The sequence below is a fragment of the Alosa alosa genome, chromosome 2, assembly GCF_017589495.1.
Source record: "Alosa alosa isolate M-15738 ecotype Scorff River chromosome 2, AALO_Geno_1.1, whole genome shotgun sequence".
NCBI lineage: Eukaryota > Metazoa > Chordata > Actinopteri > Clupeiformes > Clupeidae > Alosa > Alosa alosa.
In genome coordinates this window covers 9,465,228-9,484,731 of record NC_063190.1, presented here as the reverse complement: position 1 = coordinate 9,484,731, position 19,504 = coordinate 9,465,228, and the positions used below count along the sequence as shown (strand labels likewise).

At 42.5% G+C, this 19,504-nt stretch overlaps 4 protein-coding genes across 5 annotated transcripts in view; all 4 read right to left on the bottom strand.

The window, feature by feature from the left end:
• LOC125286327 (ubiquitin carboxyl-terminal hydrolase 32-like) overlaps window positions 1–2,169 on the bottom strand; it is a 30,276-nt gene extending 28,107 nt beyond the window's left edge. For both annotated transcript variants that reach the window (XM_048231334.1, XM_048231342.1), the window contains exons 1-2: window positions 1,954–2,169; window positions 426–553 (exon numbers count right to left, since the gene is read on the bottom strand). In XM_048231334.1, the coding sequence (XP_048087291.1) occupies window positions 426–553; window positions 1,954–2,011 (186 nt within the window). In that variant the 5' untranslated portion in view covers window positions 2,012–2,169. The remainder of the gene's footprint in view (window positions 1–425; window positions 554–1,953) is intronic.
• Window positions 2,170–2,728: 559 nt separating this feature from the next.
• Window positions 2,729–5,461, bottom strand: LOC125286505 (zinc finger protein 397-like). Its single transcript, XM_048231655.1, has 2 exons — window positions 4,272–5,461; window positions 2,729–4,075 (listed from the first exon to the last, which is right to left on the bottom strand). Exons 1-2 carry the CDS (start codon window positions 4,976–4,978, stop codon window positions 3,196–3,198), a joined length of 1,587 nt encoding a protein of 528 aa, XP_048087612.1. The 5' UTR covers window positions 4,979–5,461; the 3' UTR covers window positions 2,729–3,195.
• A 2,062-nt stretch (window positions 5,462–7,523) lies between these two features.
• Window positions 7,524–12,238, bottom strand: ftr84 (finTRIM family, member 84). The gene is made up of 8 exons (XM_048231644.1): window positions 11,669–12,238; window positions 11,063–11,158; window positions 9,926–10,051; window positions 9,528–9,635; window positions 9,047–9,203; window positions 8,707–8,760; window positions 8,411–8,464; window positions 7,524–8,308 (listed from the first exon to the last, which is right to left on the bottom strand). Exons 1-8 carry the CDS (start codon window positions 12,236–12,238, stop codon window positions 7,767–7,769), a joined length of 1,707 nt encoding a protein of 568 aa, XP_048087601.1. The 3' UTR covers window positions 7,524–7,766.
• Window positions 12,239–16,250: 4,012 nt separating this feature from the next.
• The window catches only part of LOC125286593 (transgelin-like), an 8,824-nt gene continuing 5,570 nt past the window's right edge, over window positions 16,251–19,504 (bottom strand). Inside the window, exons 2-5 of the mRNA XM_048231795.1 lie at window positions 17,577–17,767; window positions 17,162–17,333; window positions 16,826–16,928; window positions 16,251–16,690 (exon numbers count right to left, since the gene is read on the bottom strand). Coding sequence (XP_048087752.1) covers window positions 16,549–16,690; window positions 16,826–16,928; window positions 17,162–17,333; window positions 17,577–17,756 — 597 coding nt within the window. The 5' untranslated portion in view covers window positions 17,757–17,767 and the 3' untranslated portion in view covers window positions 16,251–16,548. The remainder of the gene's footprint in view (window positions 16,691–16,825; window positions 16,929–17,161; window positions 17,334–17,576; window positions 17,768–19,504) is intronic.

Below are 19,504 nucleotides of genomic sequence, written 5' to 3'. Positions count from 1 at the left end.
CTAATGCTATGCAGGTGTGTTGAGTATGCAGTGTATAATGCTGAAATAATCCAATGTATGGGCAGAGTGGTTGCAACCAAGTAAAATCTCACCACTTGGCCCAATTAAGCATACACACAAATGGGTCAGGACACATATGACCCTATAGAAATAGTAACAGGTTGACAGAGGTCCCTCAGGGCAAAACACTGCCACCTTATGACTTCACAATAAGGGCTGACAGTTTTCTCTGAAATCCCTGGAAGGGATCCCTGAATTAATACATGCTGCAACTTGCCAAGACACATTCCAGAAGACTCAAGAGCTACACACACACACACACACACACACACACACACCATAACTCAAAATAACAGATGGAAGAAATTTGTTGCAACTGTTCAATGGATTTCGTGGATTGGTTTATCACAGGAAACAAAGCTCACCTCAGCCACCCGAGGGGGCACCATGTCTCCCAGCACTTCCTTGAAGAAACATTGCTGGTTCATGTAGTAGGACAAGCCACTAGTCCTCCTGAAGGCATCTCTCAGTCGTTTGAGTTCCACATCAGTGACTGAATGGTGAAAGAAAAAGACAGTGAGAAGAAAGGTGTGTGTGTGTGTGTGTGTGTGTGTGTGTGTGTGTGTGCGTGCGTGTGTACTAGCTGTATAAAAGAAGAAGAGTTACAGATGGAGGTCAAAACACTCAGCCTAATCTAACTGAAACTTTCAAAACTGTAGTTAGTAGTTTATGAGAGGCCAGATATATAAATTCAGACTATTCAAGAATATACAATCACATTCAGTTTACCCCCAGCTCACATGCCTATGCAAAAACAAAACCACTTTACAAAAACTACTAAAAGTACTATGGAAAATGAATCTAAAACCAAGCTTAGATGCACATCTAGAAAGTCTTGGCGAGTGATGGATGGTAAAACGTTTATACATTCACTAAACCGCTAAGAGGTAAACATTGAGAGGATGTTTTTCGGTATGATGTGTGGCCCTCCATTTTTACTGACATCGTTGCGCAATTTGGAAGCTCTTGTAGTACCACATGATGACTGTAACATTTAACGTTAGCAGCAAACTACATTTCTGACTGATACCACAGCACGGGGGAAATACAGCATGGTGAAGAGTTTGTTTTGCATACGACACTACAAATACAACTAATCAGTTAGTCAGAAACGTCTGGATGACGATAGCGAGGTGAAGTCACCTCAACTGGTAAGCTTGCTTTAGTTAACGTTAGCTGGTTAATGCGAGCTAAACTAACGCGAGCAACAATGACATTAAGTAAGACCACATTATTTGCCTGTTATGTTGCAGTTGTTTTCAGACTCAACTGAAGACTGTATCTTACTCGCAAAGGACCAAATCAAGCTAATTTGAAATGCTAAATGAGCCACAGAGAACAGGACAGTTAGATAAGGCTTAATATCCTTTTGCAGTTTAGCACAGTGATGTTAGCATAGATAGCATTAGCCGGGTAGCTTTTATTAGCTTGCGCCCAGGCTTTGAACATCAACCAGTAACGTTACTGCTCTGCAACATGTGTGCTGGTAAACAGTCACTTGTGACAACTCAGTTAAGGTATAAGCTATCACATTAAGCAGCATAAACAAATTGTCTGTGGGGGTCAATCGGTGATGGGTATTCATGTCATCACATCAGACAGACAGCTAACGTTAGCCAGCGACAGTCTTGACCAGCTAACCATCACCGTGCCTTTGTTGCATTAACGTTAACCTACCCGAATATAACCAGACAATCAGTTATCCCGTTGTCAGCTAAATCGCAATCGTATTAACGTAGCAGAAGGGCTGTTTAAATAGTTGTTTTCTGATTTATTCTTAGATTTCAGCCAAGGGTAACATTAGCGACTGTTAAAGCTGCTATGGACATAATTAGCTAACCTTAGCTGCTGATGATAGCTAGCTAGCGTTATCATAATATTATGGATGGATACCTCTTTTGATGGCCTCGTCATAAGAGAGGAAACCGATCCTTGACTCCTTTGCCCCCATCTTCTCTTCATTTCATGGCATGAAATATAATTAAATTAAATGCATATTCCACAGTGGTGATTTGATTGTTAGAAGAAGCTGGCAAGCTGCTGTTAGCTTCTGAGTAATTCCCTGTAGCTTGTGTGTTTGCACTGGAATGACACCTCCCTCTGAGCCTCTGGTCCAGACTCCGATACACGTCGATGCCAAGTCACGTGACAAAGACCTGTCAAGCGCTTTGCTCAATCGCCATCATGACCTTACCTACATTTACACCGCATACAATGACTGTCTACCCCGCAATAGTTCAAGTATTAGATGCAAACTGGAAACATTTACAAATCATGAATGATGTAGTGAGTGGCTGCTCCAAATGACTCTGTGTTCTCTGTGTACTGTGGAATTAGAGCAGCAAAGTAGCTGTCATTAGTTCACAGCAGATGAGAATAGTGTAGCCAATTGACTTATATTGGGCATCATAGATGAGTTTGCCGTAACTACTCTTAAGATGGAGACGTGATAGTTATTTACATATCGTTGGGAAAAAAGCTTATAATGATGCAAGTCGATATTGTGCACTCAGTGCACCATGTCTACAATGTATCAAAAATTGGAAGCATTTGCAGTAGCACTCACTGTTGCCCCCTGGCAGAGCTTGAGGAAACAACAGATAAACTGTGCACACAGGTAAACCTTTTTATTGGCTCTAATTAATCCAGTGAGAGGGGGGAGGGTGTATACAGTTAAACTTGTTTAATCATTAGGCAATATACACAGAAATGTTTATTTTAGGTTTTACAAAAAAAGTATATATCAAGGAATGTCCAGAAAGTGTTTTGAAGGTAGAAAAAATGCAAAATCACAAATTAAAGTACACATTATGAATTGCCATAATGTAAAGAAGGGAAAAGATCGGTTGGTAGCCAGTGAGCACAGCACTACACATGAGTGATTAATAAGACCATATGCCATGCAGACTAGAAAACAATGACACCTTAATAGCAGTGATCTACGAGTGATCGCTTTTTCATTGTTATAGCTCTTAACTAATTTTCCTGGATACATTTTTCAGGTCCATGTTCCTGTCCCCTGTGATACCTCTTAATTTAAAGTTTGTCACATTTATCCCTAGATGTTGAGACCTGCAGAGGCATGCAGAGTTAGTATGCATACCGGTATTTCCAATAGTCTATTTGAATTCGATGTCACTTAAGCATTCCTACAGTTTTTTCGCTATTCTTTTCATGTACCAATTGGTGCCTTCTCAAGCCATCTTTAATTTTGAACGTCTTCCCACACAACGTGCAGAGGAAAGGCCTCAGATCAGAATGGAGCTGGCGGTGTTTGCTGAGGGTGCGACTGTGGCAGAAGCCCTTCCCGCACTCGTGGCACACGAATGGCCTCTGCCCCGTGTGAATGTTCCGGTGCTCCAGCATGACATGCTTCTGAGTGAACGTGTCCCCGCAGTCCGGGCACTGGTACCGTCGCTCGCCCGTGTGCATGTGCACGTGGTTCTGCAGGTTGGACTTTTTGCGGAACTGCCTCACGCAGTATGGGCAGCTGTGGAACTCGTCATGGCTGCACCGGTGTTGTGCCAGCTGAGTGCTGGAGGAAGCGAATGTGGTCTCACACTTCTGGCAGGCAAGAAGAGCCGATCCGCATTTGTGCCTGCGCAGGTGAAACAGCCTGGTGAAGCTCTTTCCACAGTCAGAACATGCATGACTCTTAGTAAGTGTCGCTTCATTTGCACCAAAGTACATTTTCTTCACTCTAAAGGTGGGTTTCCACCCTGGTTGCCTTCTAGTGGTAGTCACAGATGGCTGGCCTATGTCAGAAGGAGGTTCTATCACAATTTCCCCACTGCACATGTCGTCATCCTCCTCTTCCACTGGCATCTGCTCAATGTGGGGAGTGTACTCTTCCTGTTCTTCTCCCCCTTCCTCCTTGAGATAAATCTCCCCCATTCCCTCCACTTCCACATTGAAGCTGACAGACTGACAGAGTTTCAGTGATGTTTCCTCCTCCTTTGGTGCTGTGGTCCATGGTTTGGGCTCCTTTCCCTCCTGGGCATTATCTGTAGTTACTCTAAAAACAAGTACAGTTTTACATTTAGATTAGATCAGATACCAAGCAGAATTTTATTTAGACATCTGGTTATTTAAATAAACAGGGGGTAATGTAAACATAACAGGTTTCTGTATTTTATGGGGGGACATTGGCCTTTTTTAAAAAATTAAAAAATAACATTGGTTTACTCATGCTGACATCATGGAAAACCCACCGAAACTGATTTGATGCTCCAGACTTGTCTGATGGGTCTGTTGCTGTGTATTGCTGTCCAGCAGTGTCTTCTTCTCTCTCCCCATACTCCTCATTGGTCCTCCTCCCGAGGAACTGCTCTGCCAGACTAATTGCCTCCTCCATGTCCTTACATTTATGTTGAACAACCCAATCACTCACAGCTCTGGGCAGGAGGGTTACAAACTTTTGCAGAGCCACGCGTTGCACCACGTCCTCTGCACTCCTTCTCTCTGGCTTTAGCCATCGCCTGGCTGCTTCGTCCAGCCCCAGACCCAACTCCCTGGGGCCTTTCACAGGGTCAAAATTGGCCAAAGTGAAGTTAACTTGCCACTGTTGTTCTGCCACACTTGCCTGACTGTGTAAATGGTCCTTAACAACTTCATACCCATGATCCTGTAGTGATGAATCCTGGCCTTCGCTGTAATCCATACCAAGGAGCTTCATAACCTGCGCGCGCCATGTCTTTTGAGGAAGCTTAAGGGAAGTGGCTGCTCTCTCAAAGGTAGCAAAGTATGCCTCAACATCTTCACTGGCTCCAAAACCCTCTGGGATCTTTAGCCTCCTGGTGCTTCGAGGAAGAAGAAGGTGAGCCAGAACCTCAGTTTGAATCTCCTCTTGTAGTCCAATAGCTCTCTGAAGTTGAGCTTGCAGATCCATGAGGGATCTAACACAACGTATCACATCCATCCTCAGATGCTTTAGATATCAACCCTTAGATATGAACTCCAAGAGGTAGGCTACTGTATGTCTTTCAAAAGTAGCACAGTCCAAAGTATAACAGTGAATCCAAATGTCTATTTACAGACTCCGCAGAATCAAGAGGTAGGCCTACAAATGCCATGTGAATATGTCGCGCATGCCTGTAAAAACAGTAGGAGCACGCAGCATAAACGGTTTCATCTTGAAAAGGTGGAGGAGTATAAATTCAGTGTCCCTATAGCCATAAACGACAATCTGTGAGTGTGTTGTGATCAGTGCATGATCGGTGGACAGTAGGCATAGCCTAATATCCTCAGCCGTTGAGTCAAATGGAAAAACGTACATTAGTCCTGGTAAATTGTTATTGTAAAACAAACTTGGACTGTGCATCAGAGAATGTCAAATAAGGGTTCTGTTGTCGTTTAAAGCTGGTAGGCTACTCTTCGATTTCACTGTCGCTGTCGCTGCAGTGACGTTTTCCACGAGCGACTTTGACGTCAGTTGTAAACAAGGCGTGTCTTCAGTGCAGACATATCAGTGTAGACCAAAGAATCTAGAACAGAGCCCGCTCTAGAATCTCTGGTGTAGACCACTGATCTAGACGTATGCTAAATATCATATGTGTGTATCTTTTACTGTCTATGGTAGCCTATATATATATATATATATATATATATATATATATATATATATATATATATATATATATATATATATATATATATATATATATATATATATCCGTGAGCCTTTTGCTGCTGTGTAGCTGTTTTCATCATATAGTTCAGTGGCCTGTGGTCTGTTGCATTGACTGTATAGTAGCCTACATGTTTCAGAGAGCAACCAACCGCCAGCCATGTTAGTGGCGTAGGTTACCGCCGATCAGAGCCGGACAGTAACGGAGGACATTTACTTGAGTACAGTACTTGAGTACAATTTTGAGGGATCTGTACTTTACTCGAGTATCATTTTTGGGGAGTACTCATGACTCAAGTACATTTGAGAGGCAAATATTGTAGGCTACTCTTTACTCCACTACATGTCTATCCATAACCGTGAGTACCCGTTAGGCCTACTTCTTCTAAAAAAAAAGGAAAAAAGAAAAATCTTGGAAACCCTCGATTTGTTGTTTCCCTCTCAAACGTGATAGGTGCAGGCGCCACTGATTGGGACAGCCTATCAGCAATCACCTTCAGCTTTCCGTCAAAGTCAACTCCATGGTCAGATTTAGATAAGAGACAAAACCATAGACAAAACAATGGATGAAGACGCAGCAGGTCCATCCCGGGAATGTGCCAACCCGTGGCCCCATCTCGCCAGACTATTTCAATTTTCTGAACAAGTTAATGATAGTTTTCGCTTCAAGTATTTTGTATTTGAAATGCGTATTTTAAATACATGTATTAGAAATACTGCCCATCCCTGGCAACATGGTAAAAAGTTGAAAATGACTTGATTTTACTTTCAATTCCTTTTACAAGGTATTAACATTAACATTTTTCATAACTCCATGTAGGACGTTTCTGTACATAAATGTAAGCACTGTGGCAGTATGCAATATTTAGAAAATGTAGGCTACTCTTGTACTCTTGATACTCAAGTACTTTTAAAAACAAGTAATTCAGTACTTTTACTTAAGTAGACATCTGACCATCTGACAGTACTTTTACTTGTACTTGAGTAAAATTTAGCAAAGGGTATCTGTACTTTTAGTCAAGTAATGAAGCTGTGTACTCTGTCCGCCTCTGCTGCCAATGGAAGGATTCTGTTTGTGTAAGCCTAGACCATACAGTCAGTGGTAGCCTACAGCCTAATTGATTGAGGTTATGAAGAATAATTTGGTAGGTAAAGAAAATAGCAGCAAAAGAACTGTAGGCTAGTCAGTTTTTAATGGGACAGGCGGCTGCCTGTTAGCCTAGAAATCTAGACGCACCCTAGCGGCAGCAAATTATATTTTAATGTAATGGCTCGTCAGGCTAGCTGCCTGTCTGAGATCAAGAGGAAGCCAGTGTAGAGCTTAAAGTGGATGGGGCAATTAGTAGGCCTAGGATAGGGAAAATGAAGAGGACATTAGAGAGAGAGGGAGGAAAAAAACGATACCATTCCACTGCATTTTTTCCACTGTAATTTTTCCTTCATTAGGTTACATATCATATCATAGCCTACTATCAAACTTTTGGATTAGCCTATGTTTGAGAAGCATGGTTGGGAGGGAGGATAGTCTTGGCCTACTGTTTTTAAAATGCTGTTCTAGTTTTGATTTGTTTTGTTTTGTTTTTTTTATCTGTCATGAACCACATTCAGCTCTGGTTTGAGTGTGCTTGAATAGATAATAAAACAGGCACCATACCAGGCGTTCAAACCTGCAGGTTTTTTTTTTTTTTTTTATTGTTTATTTAGACTACAAGTCAGTGTTAGCCATTTCTGTACAAATCATCAAATAGCCTAGGCTACAGTTGTATTTACATTGCTCAAGGTATGATAATCATTTCCTATAATACACATAGGCCACTTACAGACTTCACCAGTGGGCTAGGCCCAAACAGTCAGTCATATTTTATTGCATGTTGTTGAGATCATATTTATATACATCATAAAACCAACCTTTACACTTTACACTTTATCAAGTGTAGCTTGATTTAGTTAAATATGTAGCTTGTAATAGTTAACAGCAGAAACAACAGTGATGATTTGATGCTTTCATTAGTTGGAAGTGGAAGTGAGATTACTAGAGCCCTGTTACCCTGTGATTTTTATTTTCTGCTACAGTGATTCATTAGTATGGACGGGTATTCTTCTCAAGGGAGCAGATGCTTACAGATGATCCAACCCCAAAACCTGCATATAGTGCTTCTGAAAACTTTGCCTGAAATCTGTGGATGAGCTCCATTGACTCTGCAACAGCATAAAATGACACAGAGTTTCCTGCGTAGTCCAAGTAAACACCAATGCGAGTGGCTCGGACACCTTCGAGCAAGTCTTTGTCCATTTTGTTATGCCAGGCTGAATAACCACTGTCTGAGCACAGGAGACTCCAGGATTTCTCGTTGTAGCCGAGTAGGCTGTTGGAGTTCTTGCCTTTGCGGCTGATGGACTTGTAGGCGACGCCAATGGAGAATTCACCGGTCCACTCCACCTCCCAGTAGTGGCGAAAGCCACTGAGTGGCTCGTTGCAGAGAATCTGACAGAATCCATCAAATCGGTCTGGATGGGCAGGATAAAACTGAACTGTCTTCTTCCTGACCACCTTGCGACCGCTGTCTGACAAGACCAGCTCTTTATAGGCTGTGTTTTGGTCAAATGTGAGACTGGAGGAATCTACAGAGAGAAACAGTTGATTGGTTATTCTGCCCTTTTAATGAAGACAGGTACTCTAAATGATTTTATAGCACAGTAAATCTTTTGTCATCTGTCACTTACATCTTAAGAAGTCTGCTCTGTGTTTGGGCTGCTGGAAATCTGCTCTTGTTGGAGCTGTAGATAAGACATAATATATTGCTTTATACCCTACTTGCCACTTAAACTTTTATATATCTGGTATCAAATATACATTTGTCTTCAATTCTGAATAATGGAACTCATAATGTGGACATATGTTTAACATTAATGAAGCATCCTCCATTTGTAATATGTGAATTGATATGTTTACAGATGTTCTTGTGCTTTGTGACTGTGTTCTTCCATACTGGAATCTAGTGTGCCCCTATTCCTCCTACCTTTTAAACGTCCTCCAGATCTTGGGATAAGAACATAAACTGGGGTGTCGCTCACTGAGAACCAAAATGCAAGTATTTCTTTTAATTTTCCTGCTTTGTTTTTATTCTTTTGTTGTGTCATTACATACTGTTACGTACAAACCATTGGACTCTATAATAGCTTGGTTGATTGCATTGGCTGTGATGGCATTTAGACATTGTTTTCATGTGTTCTTCAGAGGATTCGTTACAGACATGTTACAGTTTAACTCAAAAAGGCCCACACAAGACCATATGTTTACCTTTGTATCCTAGAAACTAGGATTAATGATTATCATGAGAAACAATGGCTGAACCGTACCTGTTTTAGAGATGGTGCCCAGCTCTTTCTTACAGATGTCATCCAGATGCTCCTTCATGTCCGTGACTGTCTTAGTGATCTCACTAAAGGAGAACTCAGGGTTGATGAGCACTTTTGGGACCATGGGCTCAGGGGGAACAGACAGTGTGGGGAAGTTCTGCCATATCAATTAAATTTGGTCTCAAGAGGTGTGTCAAGTAATCACAACATGCCCAGATAGTCCGTTTCAGCACAATCAGTAAGAATATATCAGCATAGCTTTGTTTACAGTACACCTGTTGGTGATCATTTATTAATCTAAAGTAAGTAGAACAGTGTCTCCAAAAGGGTACAGAAATAGAACTAAGCAATAGGAATCTAATCATATTTAAAAGAAATATAACTAAATATAAAATGAAAATAGTATATTTGTTGCCATTCAGTACACTGCGTACTCCTTGATATTAAACAGACTTTGTGTTTGGTGTGCAGTTGGCAGCACCTGCAGAAAGTGGATGTTGTCCTCTGTCTCCAGTATCTGCCTGAGCTCGGAATCTCTTCTCTGCAGCTCCATGATCTCCTGCTCCAGTCTCTCCACGTAGCCCTGGGCCTGCAATATACATCCACAAAACACAAGGTGCCTTAATTGCTTGGTATGTGTGCTACTTGTTAAGAGAGTGTTCAAGGGAAAGTGTTACTGTATATTTTGAAAAGGAGGCATATTTTTTGTTTTTCTGTCTGCCATTTACATATGAAACACAGATCACTTGCTCCTGATGCTTTGTGTTTTCTGTCAACAGTTACTGGTGTTTACAGAGGGCCTCCGGTGTTTACATTCACCTCAGATTTGTCTTAGTGACAGTACTGCTGCTGGTTTAGAGGTGCTCACGTGTTGCATACCTGTGCCATGGAGGTATGCAAGTTGGCCTGAATGAGCTGGCTGACCTCTGCATGCCAACGCTCCACAGACTGCAGCATCTCAGCAAAGAGCTTGTCACTGTCCCCCTGCGCCCGATGGGCATTACCCTACACCGTGAGAGAGAGAGAGAGAGAGAGAGAGAAATTAAAATCTGGACATTGTTGAGGGGGAACTCAAATCAGAACAAAAGGCACAGTCTGTGATTCTGGCAAAAAATATATAAATATTTTAGCTGAATAGTGAATCAAAATGACAAGCGTCTTGCTCCTGAAGATCATTCAGGCCAATGGATTTGTGTATGGTTTGGTCTGAGCCATTTTACACTTTTCATTTGTTTGTTTCTCATTTACAGAGCCAGAACTGTGTCTGAATATCAGAGTGTTCACAGTGAACAGACAGCTAGAATTTGCTGAAGTTGAATTGAAATGTGGACTTGATTAGAATTACGGGCTACAACATTAAAAGCACTAATACCTGTGGTAAAGTCTTACCGTGGAAATCCAGAGTTCTGGCGAGAACTCTGGATTTTAAATTTGAATTTGCTCAACGAGTGACTCTGGCGACGAGTAATGATACTCATTAGCTATGCCCATGAAACAGAGCTGCACCAATCACATCGGTGTATCTGATGTAGGCGTCGTTGAAGTCCGGAAACATTGGTCGTAGTGTTATCCAATTGCGTTGACATCCGGAATCGGTTAGTAAACATTGGATGTAGTGTAATCCAATTGCATACAGTGATATTTTCAAATGCATGATTGGTGCCGCCCCTCGAGTTGGGCCATTTTCATTACACGTAGCCAGACCCTTTATCTTTTGGATTGGGTCTGGTCCTCAGTCTCAATAGTTAAGTTGATCTTTCTAACTGCTGGTGTAACCGTACAACTTTAGGTGTAGGCACTTACAATATTTCTATTGCAGTTATAGTACTGACTTGCACTATACTGGTATTTCTAACCTTGTTTGATAGAGAATTCTGTTAAGGTAAACCAATTCATTCATTCCTTTTTGGGAGATTTGTTTTATAGTAATTGAATATATTGATAACAGTTTTATCAGATACAGGGCATGGATCTGTACTGTGGGGATGTCTGCCATGTACATTGTACTCTACCCACCTTAAGCACGTCTACATTATGGCGGAGTTCCTGCAACTCCTTTATCCTTTCCTGAATGATGTGAAGAACATCTGACTGTGTAACCACCAACACTTTCTGCGGACAGAGAGAAAGAGAGAGAGAGAGCAAGAGAGAAGAGAGAGGGAGTATGTCAAATTGGATTGACTTTGGCAATAAAACCATGAAAGCATCATTCTTCGGCCACTGGCCTGCCAAGCTACTTGAGATTTTTTCACAGCTCAGTTCACAGTGACTGAAAAGTCAGATAAAACATCCAGAAAATATGCAGGCTATTTCAAGCCCTCAGTAACATATAGGCATGACTAATTTTGTGAACTTTGCAGAACAAAAAGTGACCACATTCTGAGTCCCAGTGTACAATATTCAGTGCTCTTGACTGTATGTTAGGCAGGCATACTTGATTTTAATATGTTTCAATGTACAGTCCTCCATTATTCAATCACCCATATATTTATCAAAGTACTTCATTTGTGCCAAAGAGTATAGACTTATACTCTTTGTTTGTGCATTCCCTCCACTAATAGAATGTATTTCATTCCAAACATTTTCACACATGTGTGTGAACTCCCTGGTTTGGGAACTCACCTGTTTCTCGGTTCTCTCCTCCTCTGCGCTCACAATGTTGTGGCTGCGGTGCTCGCGCACAGTACACAACACGCAGATGCACATCTGGTCTGAGCGGCAGAACAGCTCCAGGCCCTTCTCATGCTGCGGGCAGATCTTGCGGTCCAGGTGGCCCGTCTCATCCACCAGCTTGTGCCGCTTGAAGGTGGCCGACTCGTAGTGCGGCTTGATGTGCGTCTCGCAGTAGTACGCCAGGCACACCAGGCAAGACTTGACCGCACGATTCCGCCGGCCCGTGCAGAAGTCGCAGAGCGAGTCGTGCTTAAGGTAGGGGAACGGTGTGAGCTCGGGGAGTCGTTGTGGGTCGCGCGGGTCCGGTGAGCCTACGTTGGGCATGTTGCGGCGCAGCACAGGCCGTGGGGTGAAGGTTGCGCGGCAACTGGCGCAGTTGTAGACTCCCACATGGTCGTACTGGTCCCAGTAGATCTTAATGCACTCCAGGCAGTAGGTGTCCCCGCACGGGATGGTGACGGGGTCCCGCAGAGTGTCCATGCAGAGCGGACAGGTCTCGGGAAAGCCCGAGTCTGTCATGGTGGCTTTGAAGAGGGAGCGTGCTGTGGTGTGTGTTCAATTCAGAGGGAGAGGAAAGCTGGACTCATGCTCACAGCACCTGTACTGTATTTATACTGGTGTGATGAGTGTGGGATTCAGAGACTCACTGGTGAGTGGTGTGTTTTGGGGTAAACAGAGGCAAAGGATGTTACATGCGGGACTCAAGGGAGATATTTCAGCAGAAACTCGGAGTGTGAGAGGGCATGACAATGCAACGCATGAGACGTGTGTGTGTTTGTGTTTGTGTGTGTTACTCGTGTTGAACATGTGAGAACTAATCTGATTAACCTCTGGCAGTCCAGTAGTCCCCACAGCAGGTCAGCTGCTACACCTTGTCAATCAGAGATGGGAAACTCTGCTTCAGAAACTAGAAGTCGTACCACAAATTTGTCCCGCCCATTCAGTAAAAGCGTCATTAGGTTTTCTTCAGCCAGATAGATGAGCTAATTAGTGAAATCTAACCTTATTTAGGTGCACAGGCAGAACCAATACATGGAAGGATTTTTACTTCCTGAAGCCAAATTTCCCATCTCTGTTGTCAATATGTCAGTTTGTTTATGGAAAGCTCATTGTGCTTTACATTTGTTTAAAGCAAATTGAATGACCCCTGTGTAAGAAATGTGCTATCAATAAACTTGACTTGACTTTGCTTTGTGAGTGAATCTTTCTGTTCAGGACCAAAAATGTCATTCCTCTCTTTCAATTGCAGTTGTATTTCTGGGAATGTCAACCTGTTGCTGACAAAACAGCGAAACTCAAGTTAATGGTGGTATTGGTGCTGGCAAAACACAAACTGGCCTCCAGGCCCTGTCAACCAGTGTATGTTCAGCATTAACCATAAGACAATATAATTTTGTTGATACAAGAAAAAATATCCACAGCGCATAAAATATATGCAACCAAGGTCATATGAGTGTACTGACAAGCAAGGGAAGTAGAATAATCAGTAACAGTTAACACTTGTAAGGATTTGTGATTTAACAAATAAAGAATGTGCATAGTATTCTGCACGGAAAATATACAGGTGCTAAAAGGTGGGTTCCCCCTAGTATATTTCAAAAAGTAATAAAAGAAATATTTCAAGCCATTTTTTGTTTTAATGATTACTGCTTACAGCCCATGAAAACCAAAAATCAGTATCAAAATATTAGAATAAAGAGGTTATAACATAGAAATGTCGACCTTTAGAAAAGAAATGATCTAATCTGACTAATCGAATGTAATTCATTTATACACTCAATACAGGCTAATTTTGCATGGTTCTGCATGGTTGTGGCATGGTATGGAGGCAACCAGCCTGTGGCACTGCTGACATGTTATGGAAGTTAAGGTTGCTTTGTTAGTGGCATTAAGATCATTTGTATTGTTGGGTCTGGCGGCTCTCATTTTCCTCTTGACAATAAAGCATAAATTCTCAATGGGGTTCAGGTCAGATGAGTTGTCTGGTCAAGCACAGTAATACCATGGTATAACCAAACCAGTTACTAGCACTGTGGTGCCGAGTCCTGCTGGAAAAGAAAATCAGCATCTCCATAAAGCTGGTCAGCAGATGGAAGCATGAAGTGCTCTAAAATCTCTGGTAGAAGCCTGCATTGACTCTGGACTTGATAGAAAACAGTGAACCAACACCAGCAGGTGACATGGCACCCCAAATCATCACTGACTGTGGAAACATCAAACTGGACATCGAGCAACTTGGATTTTGAGCATCTCCACTCTTCCTCCAGACTCTTGGGACCTTGATTGGACCCTGATATCCAAATGAAATCCTAAATTTGTTTTTATGTGAAAAGAGGAGTTTGGACCACTGAACAACGGTCTAGTACTGTCTGTCTTTAGCCCAGGGATGTCTCTAACCTTGTCACTTATTTAGGAGTGACTTGACACTAGGAATGTGTCACTTGTAGCCCATTTCATAACACAATGCTTTTGTTATACTGTGTACACTCTTACAACAAATGTGTTGAAAATAACACAACTTGTGTTGTTTTTTAACATCTATGTCCAGATAGGGACAACACGTTTGTTTTAAGAGTGTATAAGGTATTATTGGAACATGTTGCAAAGGGCTTGTTGTTAGGAATGACCCCCTGACCTCAGCAGCAGAATGTGGTGGATTTCTCACCACAAGGGGGCAGGCAGGAATAAAACAACACGGGAGAATTCTGTCCAGTGCCCAACTCTTCAGTGAAGTAATGACCAGTCAGATACAGCCAAGTCATGAGATCCTGGGCAGTCTTTCACATGAGCAGCAAACTAACTACTTACAACCAGGCCATCATTTGTCAGCTGTTTTGGTGGAGGCTATCTTTCCATTAACTGATGTACCAGCATCGCTCTCTCTCTCTCTCTCTCTCTCTCTCTCTCTATGACTGTCTATATTTTTTTCTCTCTATGTCATCAAACTGGCTCTGGATTGAGTTCTTTCAACAGTGTGATTGTGTAGCTGTGTTTAGTCTTGTGCTGATTTGAAGATCGGTGGCAATCCAAGTGAGAAAAGGAAGGAAGGAAGCAAGCAACAGTGGTTGATGGTTGACATGGAGACAGAGGAAGGAGGTAGCGGGTCAGCTTGGCGTTGTTATGTTGGCTGTTTGGCGTTGCCAGGGTGACCAGATCTCGCCCACTGATGTCACTGTTTGTGTGCGGCCGACATACTGAGATACAGTATCTGAGCCGAGCTAAGACTCATGTCTGGTACACCCACATGTCACTCAATATCTCACCCATGGCAGAGGGAAACGCTCACACATTGAAACTGATTTTCCACCTTGGAATATGATTGCATTTCTGACAGGACTCACACCTCACAGATCACAGAAATGTACAACACAGAAACTTTGCAATGAGGTCTAAGGACTCTGAATATGCCTTTCTTTCAGGAGACTTTTTTGAGTGTTTGAATTTTTGAAATTAAATAGTATCAGGATGTTCTGTGTTTTTTCCAATGCATCCTGCCCTATTCTCTTTCTTGTTCCACATATGAGACATATACTGTTCCAAGCATTTGTGATCTGTAAGGTTGTCTGTATGCTGAACTTTGTAGGACATTGAGATGTAAAAATGTTTTCAAATGGGCTTTGGACCACCACGTCTAGGTTTGTTTCATTCTAGGTTTAGGTTTCATTGTGTTGCTTCTTGTTTTATTTGTTATTACTTATTTGGTCTTTCCCTTCAACGTTGTGTGTTTGTCAGTTTGTGAACCATGAATTTGCTTATGTGTTTGTGTGAGTCTCAATCTGGTTTGAAATGAGTCACAACAATGATCATTTTGAATGTTGAGCATCAAACTTTGTTGTTCCTTCCACGGTTGTTATGCACATAAACATGTCGTTGCTATGAAAGCACAGCTCAGTTTTAAAAAAAAAAATAAAGCAGTGGGAGGAGTCGCATTTGCCCACCCTGCCTTGCATTCCCTCCTTTTTAGGAAATATCACCTTTCAGTACAACATTGTGTAGGTGGATTAAAAAAATCTATATTCTGTCATTTATTAGACGCATGGTTAACTGAGGGACGTCCTGGAGTTCTATTGTACTCTGTCCTGTTCCATTCATTGAATCTGGCACTTCCTTGTTTCCTGTCCCTGAGCTGCTGTTCCGTCTCAGCAGAAAACAATCCCATTTACTGGCGGATGAAGAGAGGCCCTGTCAGTAAGTTGCATCACTTCAAGTAACAGAATCCAGCAGACAGGCAGTCTCTCCCTCTTTCGCTGTCCCTTTCTCTCTTTCTCGGTCCCTCCCTCCATCGCTGTTCTGTTCCTGTTGAGTCTCTATTCCTGAAGCATTTGAAAGCCAAGACACAAACCAGCCCAGACCAGAGCAAAGCTGAGAGCTCAAAAAACAAATGGATTAGGAGAGAGAGAGAGAGAGAGAGAGAGAGAGAAAGAGAGTGGAGGGTGGAGCTGGACGCCTCTTCAAATCTTTCCAGTTTTACTCAACAGTGGGCCTCCCTGAGTAGTTTTTCCACAACATGACAAAACACCAAACTTCAGAATTTGTTCAAAATTAAGTCTTTTTAATTTTCTTTTTCAGAATTATTAATAATCAATATACAATGTACAAAAAAACATGGGGAATGGGATGTGTAACAATAGTCTTTGGTCATAGTATGTTCATATGTCGCAGAGTGTGTGTCTGATATGTGTGTGTGTGTGTGTGTGTGTGTGTGTGTGTGTTTGAGTGCGTGTTGGTCCCTGTGCATCTCCAGTTTCAGTGATTGGTTTTCGGGGTTGGGAGACGATGGAGAGAGATGAAGTTGGTGGAGCGGATCTGGTTCGGGAGCTGGGCTGGTTTTACAGGATCTGTCTGGGCCGGCCGTAGCCCGTCATGCCAGCTTGTGATGCCCCCTTGTTGGTGCCCATCTGAAGGCCAATAACGCTCTGCCCCTCTTTGAGCTGCTCGTCAGTGAACTCCCTCCTGTTTTCCTGGGATTTCCTGCACATTCACAAATAAACAATTAATGATTACACATCAAAATTGCTGGTGACGCGTTGTGTTTTTGTTTTATTTTTTATTCTGGAGTAAAGAGGTTGACACTTCAAGGATAGAGATTTTACTCATTTTACTCACTTGTGAAACCAGGCAGGGTCGCCTTTGTAAAGGCCATCATCCTTTGTCACAGCCAAGCTGCCAAGCGCCATCAGTGTTCTCTGTACAGCAGCTAAATCCTTACCTGCGCATACACACATACATGAGACTCAGCGTAAATACTAGCTGTGATCAATATTACCACCCCTATTCACAAACACACATATGCACACACAACCACACACACACAGACACACACACACACACTTCTTGTATAACAGTCACAACTGAGCACTACTTCATACTGAAAGTAATGTCATGTGTAATGAACTGAAAGTGATGTCATGAGTGTGTGGGGATGTGCAGGGTCATACGCACCCTCCCAGAGGTCTACTGTCTGGAACATATCGGTCTTGGTGACGCCGTAGCGCTCAGCAGCGTTGAGGAACTGGGAGATTAGTTCCATCTGCTTGAAGGCCATCCCTGAGGTCTGCACCTTCTTGATGGGCTTATTGGCACCATAGAGGGTGTTGATGAGATGACCCAGCACCTGAAGGGTCACGATGGAGAAAGACAGAGGAATCAAAATGTTGTCATTTTTTTGTAGAGACATATTTCGGGCAAATAACTGCTTCTAAAAATACGTATTACTCGAATGACCACTGCTCGCACACACCCACACACACACACACACCCAACACACACACACACACACACACAAACACACACAAACACACACAAACACACACAAACACACACACTTTCTCCTGTTTATTATGAATCAGGAACTCACACATCCGTCCTTCAGCCAGTTCTGGAAGCCGGTTTTGCCGGGCTCGGGCGAGCCCACGTCAGCGTCGCACTGGGCCATGATCCAGCTGACCAGCCGCTCCTCCAGCTCGGGGTCGTACTTCTTGTCGATCTTGCTCTGCACCTCGCGGCTCAAGCCGTATGCGGGACCTTTGTTTGCCATGGCTGTAGCTTCTGCCAGGACACAGAGGGAGAGAGAGAGAGGGGGGAAATGAACACAGGAAAAAACAACACCGCAAATAGCAAATGTCATCAAATCTTAGATATGATGGGGAAGGAAGGCACCGTGGCTGCCATGCCATCTATTCTTTGTTTTCAAATCTGGAATCTTAAACATTAACATAAAACTCAAAATGGAAGACTGTTGACTTGGAGGCTACACACAAGCAACATTACAGCACCCCTCCCATGCATACAGCGTACCACTGAATTGATGCTGACACATATGGCAAACTGATTATTGTACACAGATGACTAAAAATAATACACACCCCACTGGGATAAGAGCTGCAATGCTGAGGTCATGTACCTCTGTGTCAGGGCAGGGCAATACACACAGGGCAAATGTAAAGTCAACTTGGTATGTATGCTGCTTAACACTACAAAATACATTTAAAATAAATTGTTTGACACAGGCGTAGGTTACAGAAACACGGAGAGCTTATGTTGTTTGTCTTCTAATTAAAGTTGTTTCATTCTCTCTGCAAGTTTTTCTGTATTGTATTGTCTTCACACTTATTTGCAGGCAGTTATTTTGGTGGAAACACAATCCCAAGTATGTAACTGTGGCTTTTAAATGGTGCATTCAGAATGAACAGAGGACCGTTAATGCAGATGTTCAGACAAACTAACATAATGACAAGTATGTACACACAATAACATTACACATCTCAAGATCTATCAATATCTACCAACTTGTGTCAGTACACACAACATGGGTGAAAAGGGTTATTTTACTTATATAACCCATGTTCATATAGACCTTTATCTCCTAACGTCACATGACAATGCAGCACAATAACAGCTTCCACTGGGAACCAGAACATAATGTAACATATACTTATCATGATGGTATCAACTTGGCTATCGACCAAAGAGAGCACTGCGGTGATGTGTGCTTTGGTGCTGTGTTAACGGTTTACCCACATGAGACCAAGCCCTTCTCACTTTCAGACGAAAAGACGACTACCTAAATCCTTGCACAGGGACACTCCCTCAGAACTCACATACAAAGTGCTGCAATGATTGGTAATCTGAGTCTCCTGATGTTTGCTCTGTCTCTTTGTCTTTCAATCTCTCTTTGTGTTTGTGTGTTTAGAACAAAAGTCAAATAAGAAAAGGTAACAATGTCAGTAAAGAGCAACTGAGGCCACTGTTTGGCACTGTTGCCTCTTGAGATTTTAGGAGCGTGGCAAAACCACACGCGCACACGAAAACACTTAAATCCATTAAACTAACACAAGAGAGGAGTGTTTAGAGAGCCTTGGACTACCCGCATAGCAACGCTGGTTGTTTCAGTTGCTGTGTAGTGCAGGAACACTAATCCAGAACTTCAGTTCACACGTAGGGTTAATGTGTAAAAGACTGGAATGCAGTGAAACAGTAAACTAAAACCACTTCACTGTTTGTCAGGGCTGTGATTGAGAGTTACATGTAAGTCCTCTCAGCAACTAACACGTAACAGTAATAACGGCTCCTTTGGTCTGATTTTCTTTCATGGCAGGCCAGCGGAAGATGCCAGATGTTTGTTTTCCAACTGATATCTTAACTATGCCTTACCAAAGCTATAATTCCTAAGTGATTATCTTTCATGTTTTTTGAGCAAAATACTTTTTCGTCTGTCTCCACACTTCATGAGCCATGGATACCCTATCTTTGTTCCCTCTCACAGACTTTGTTGGTGAGCGTGTG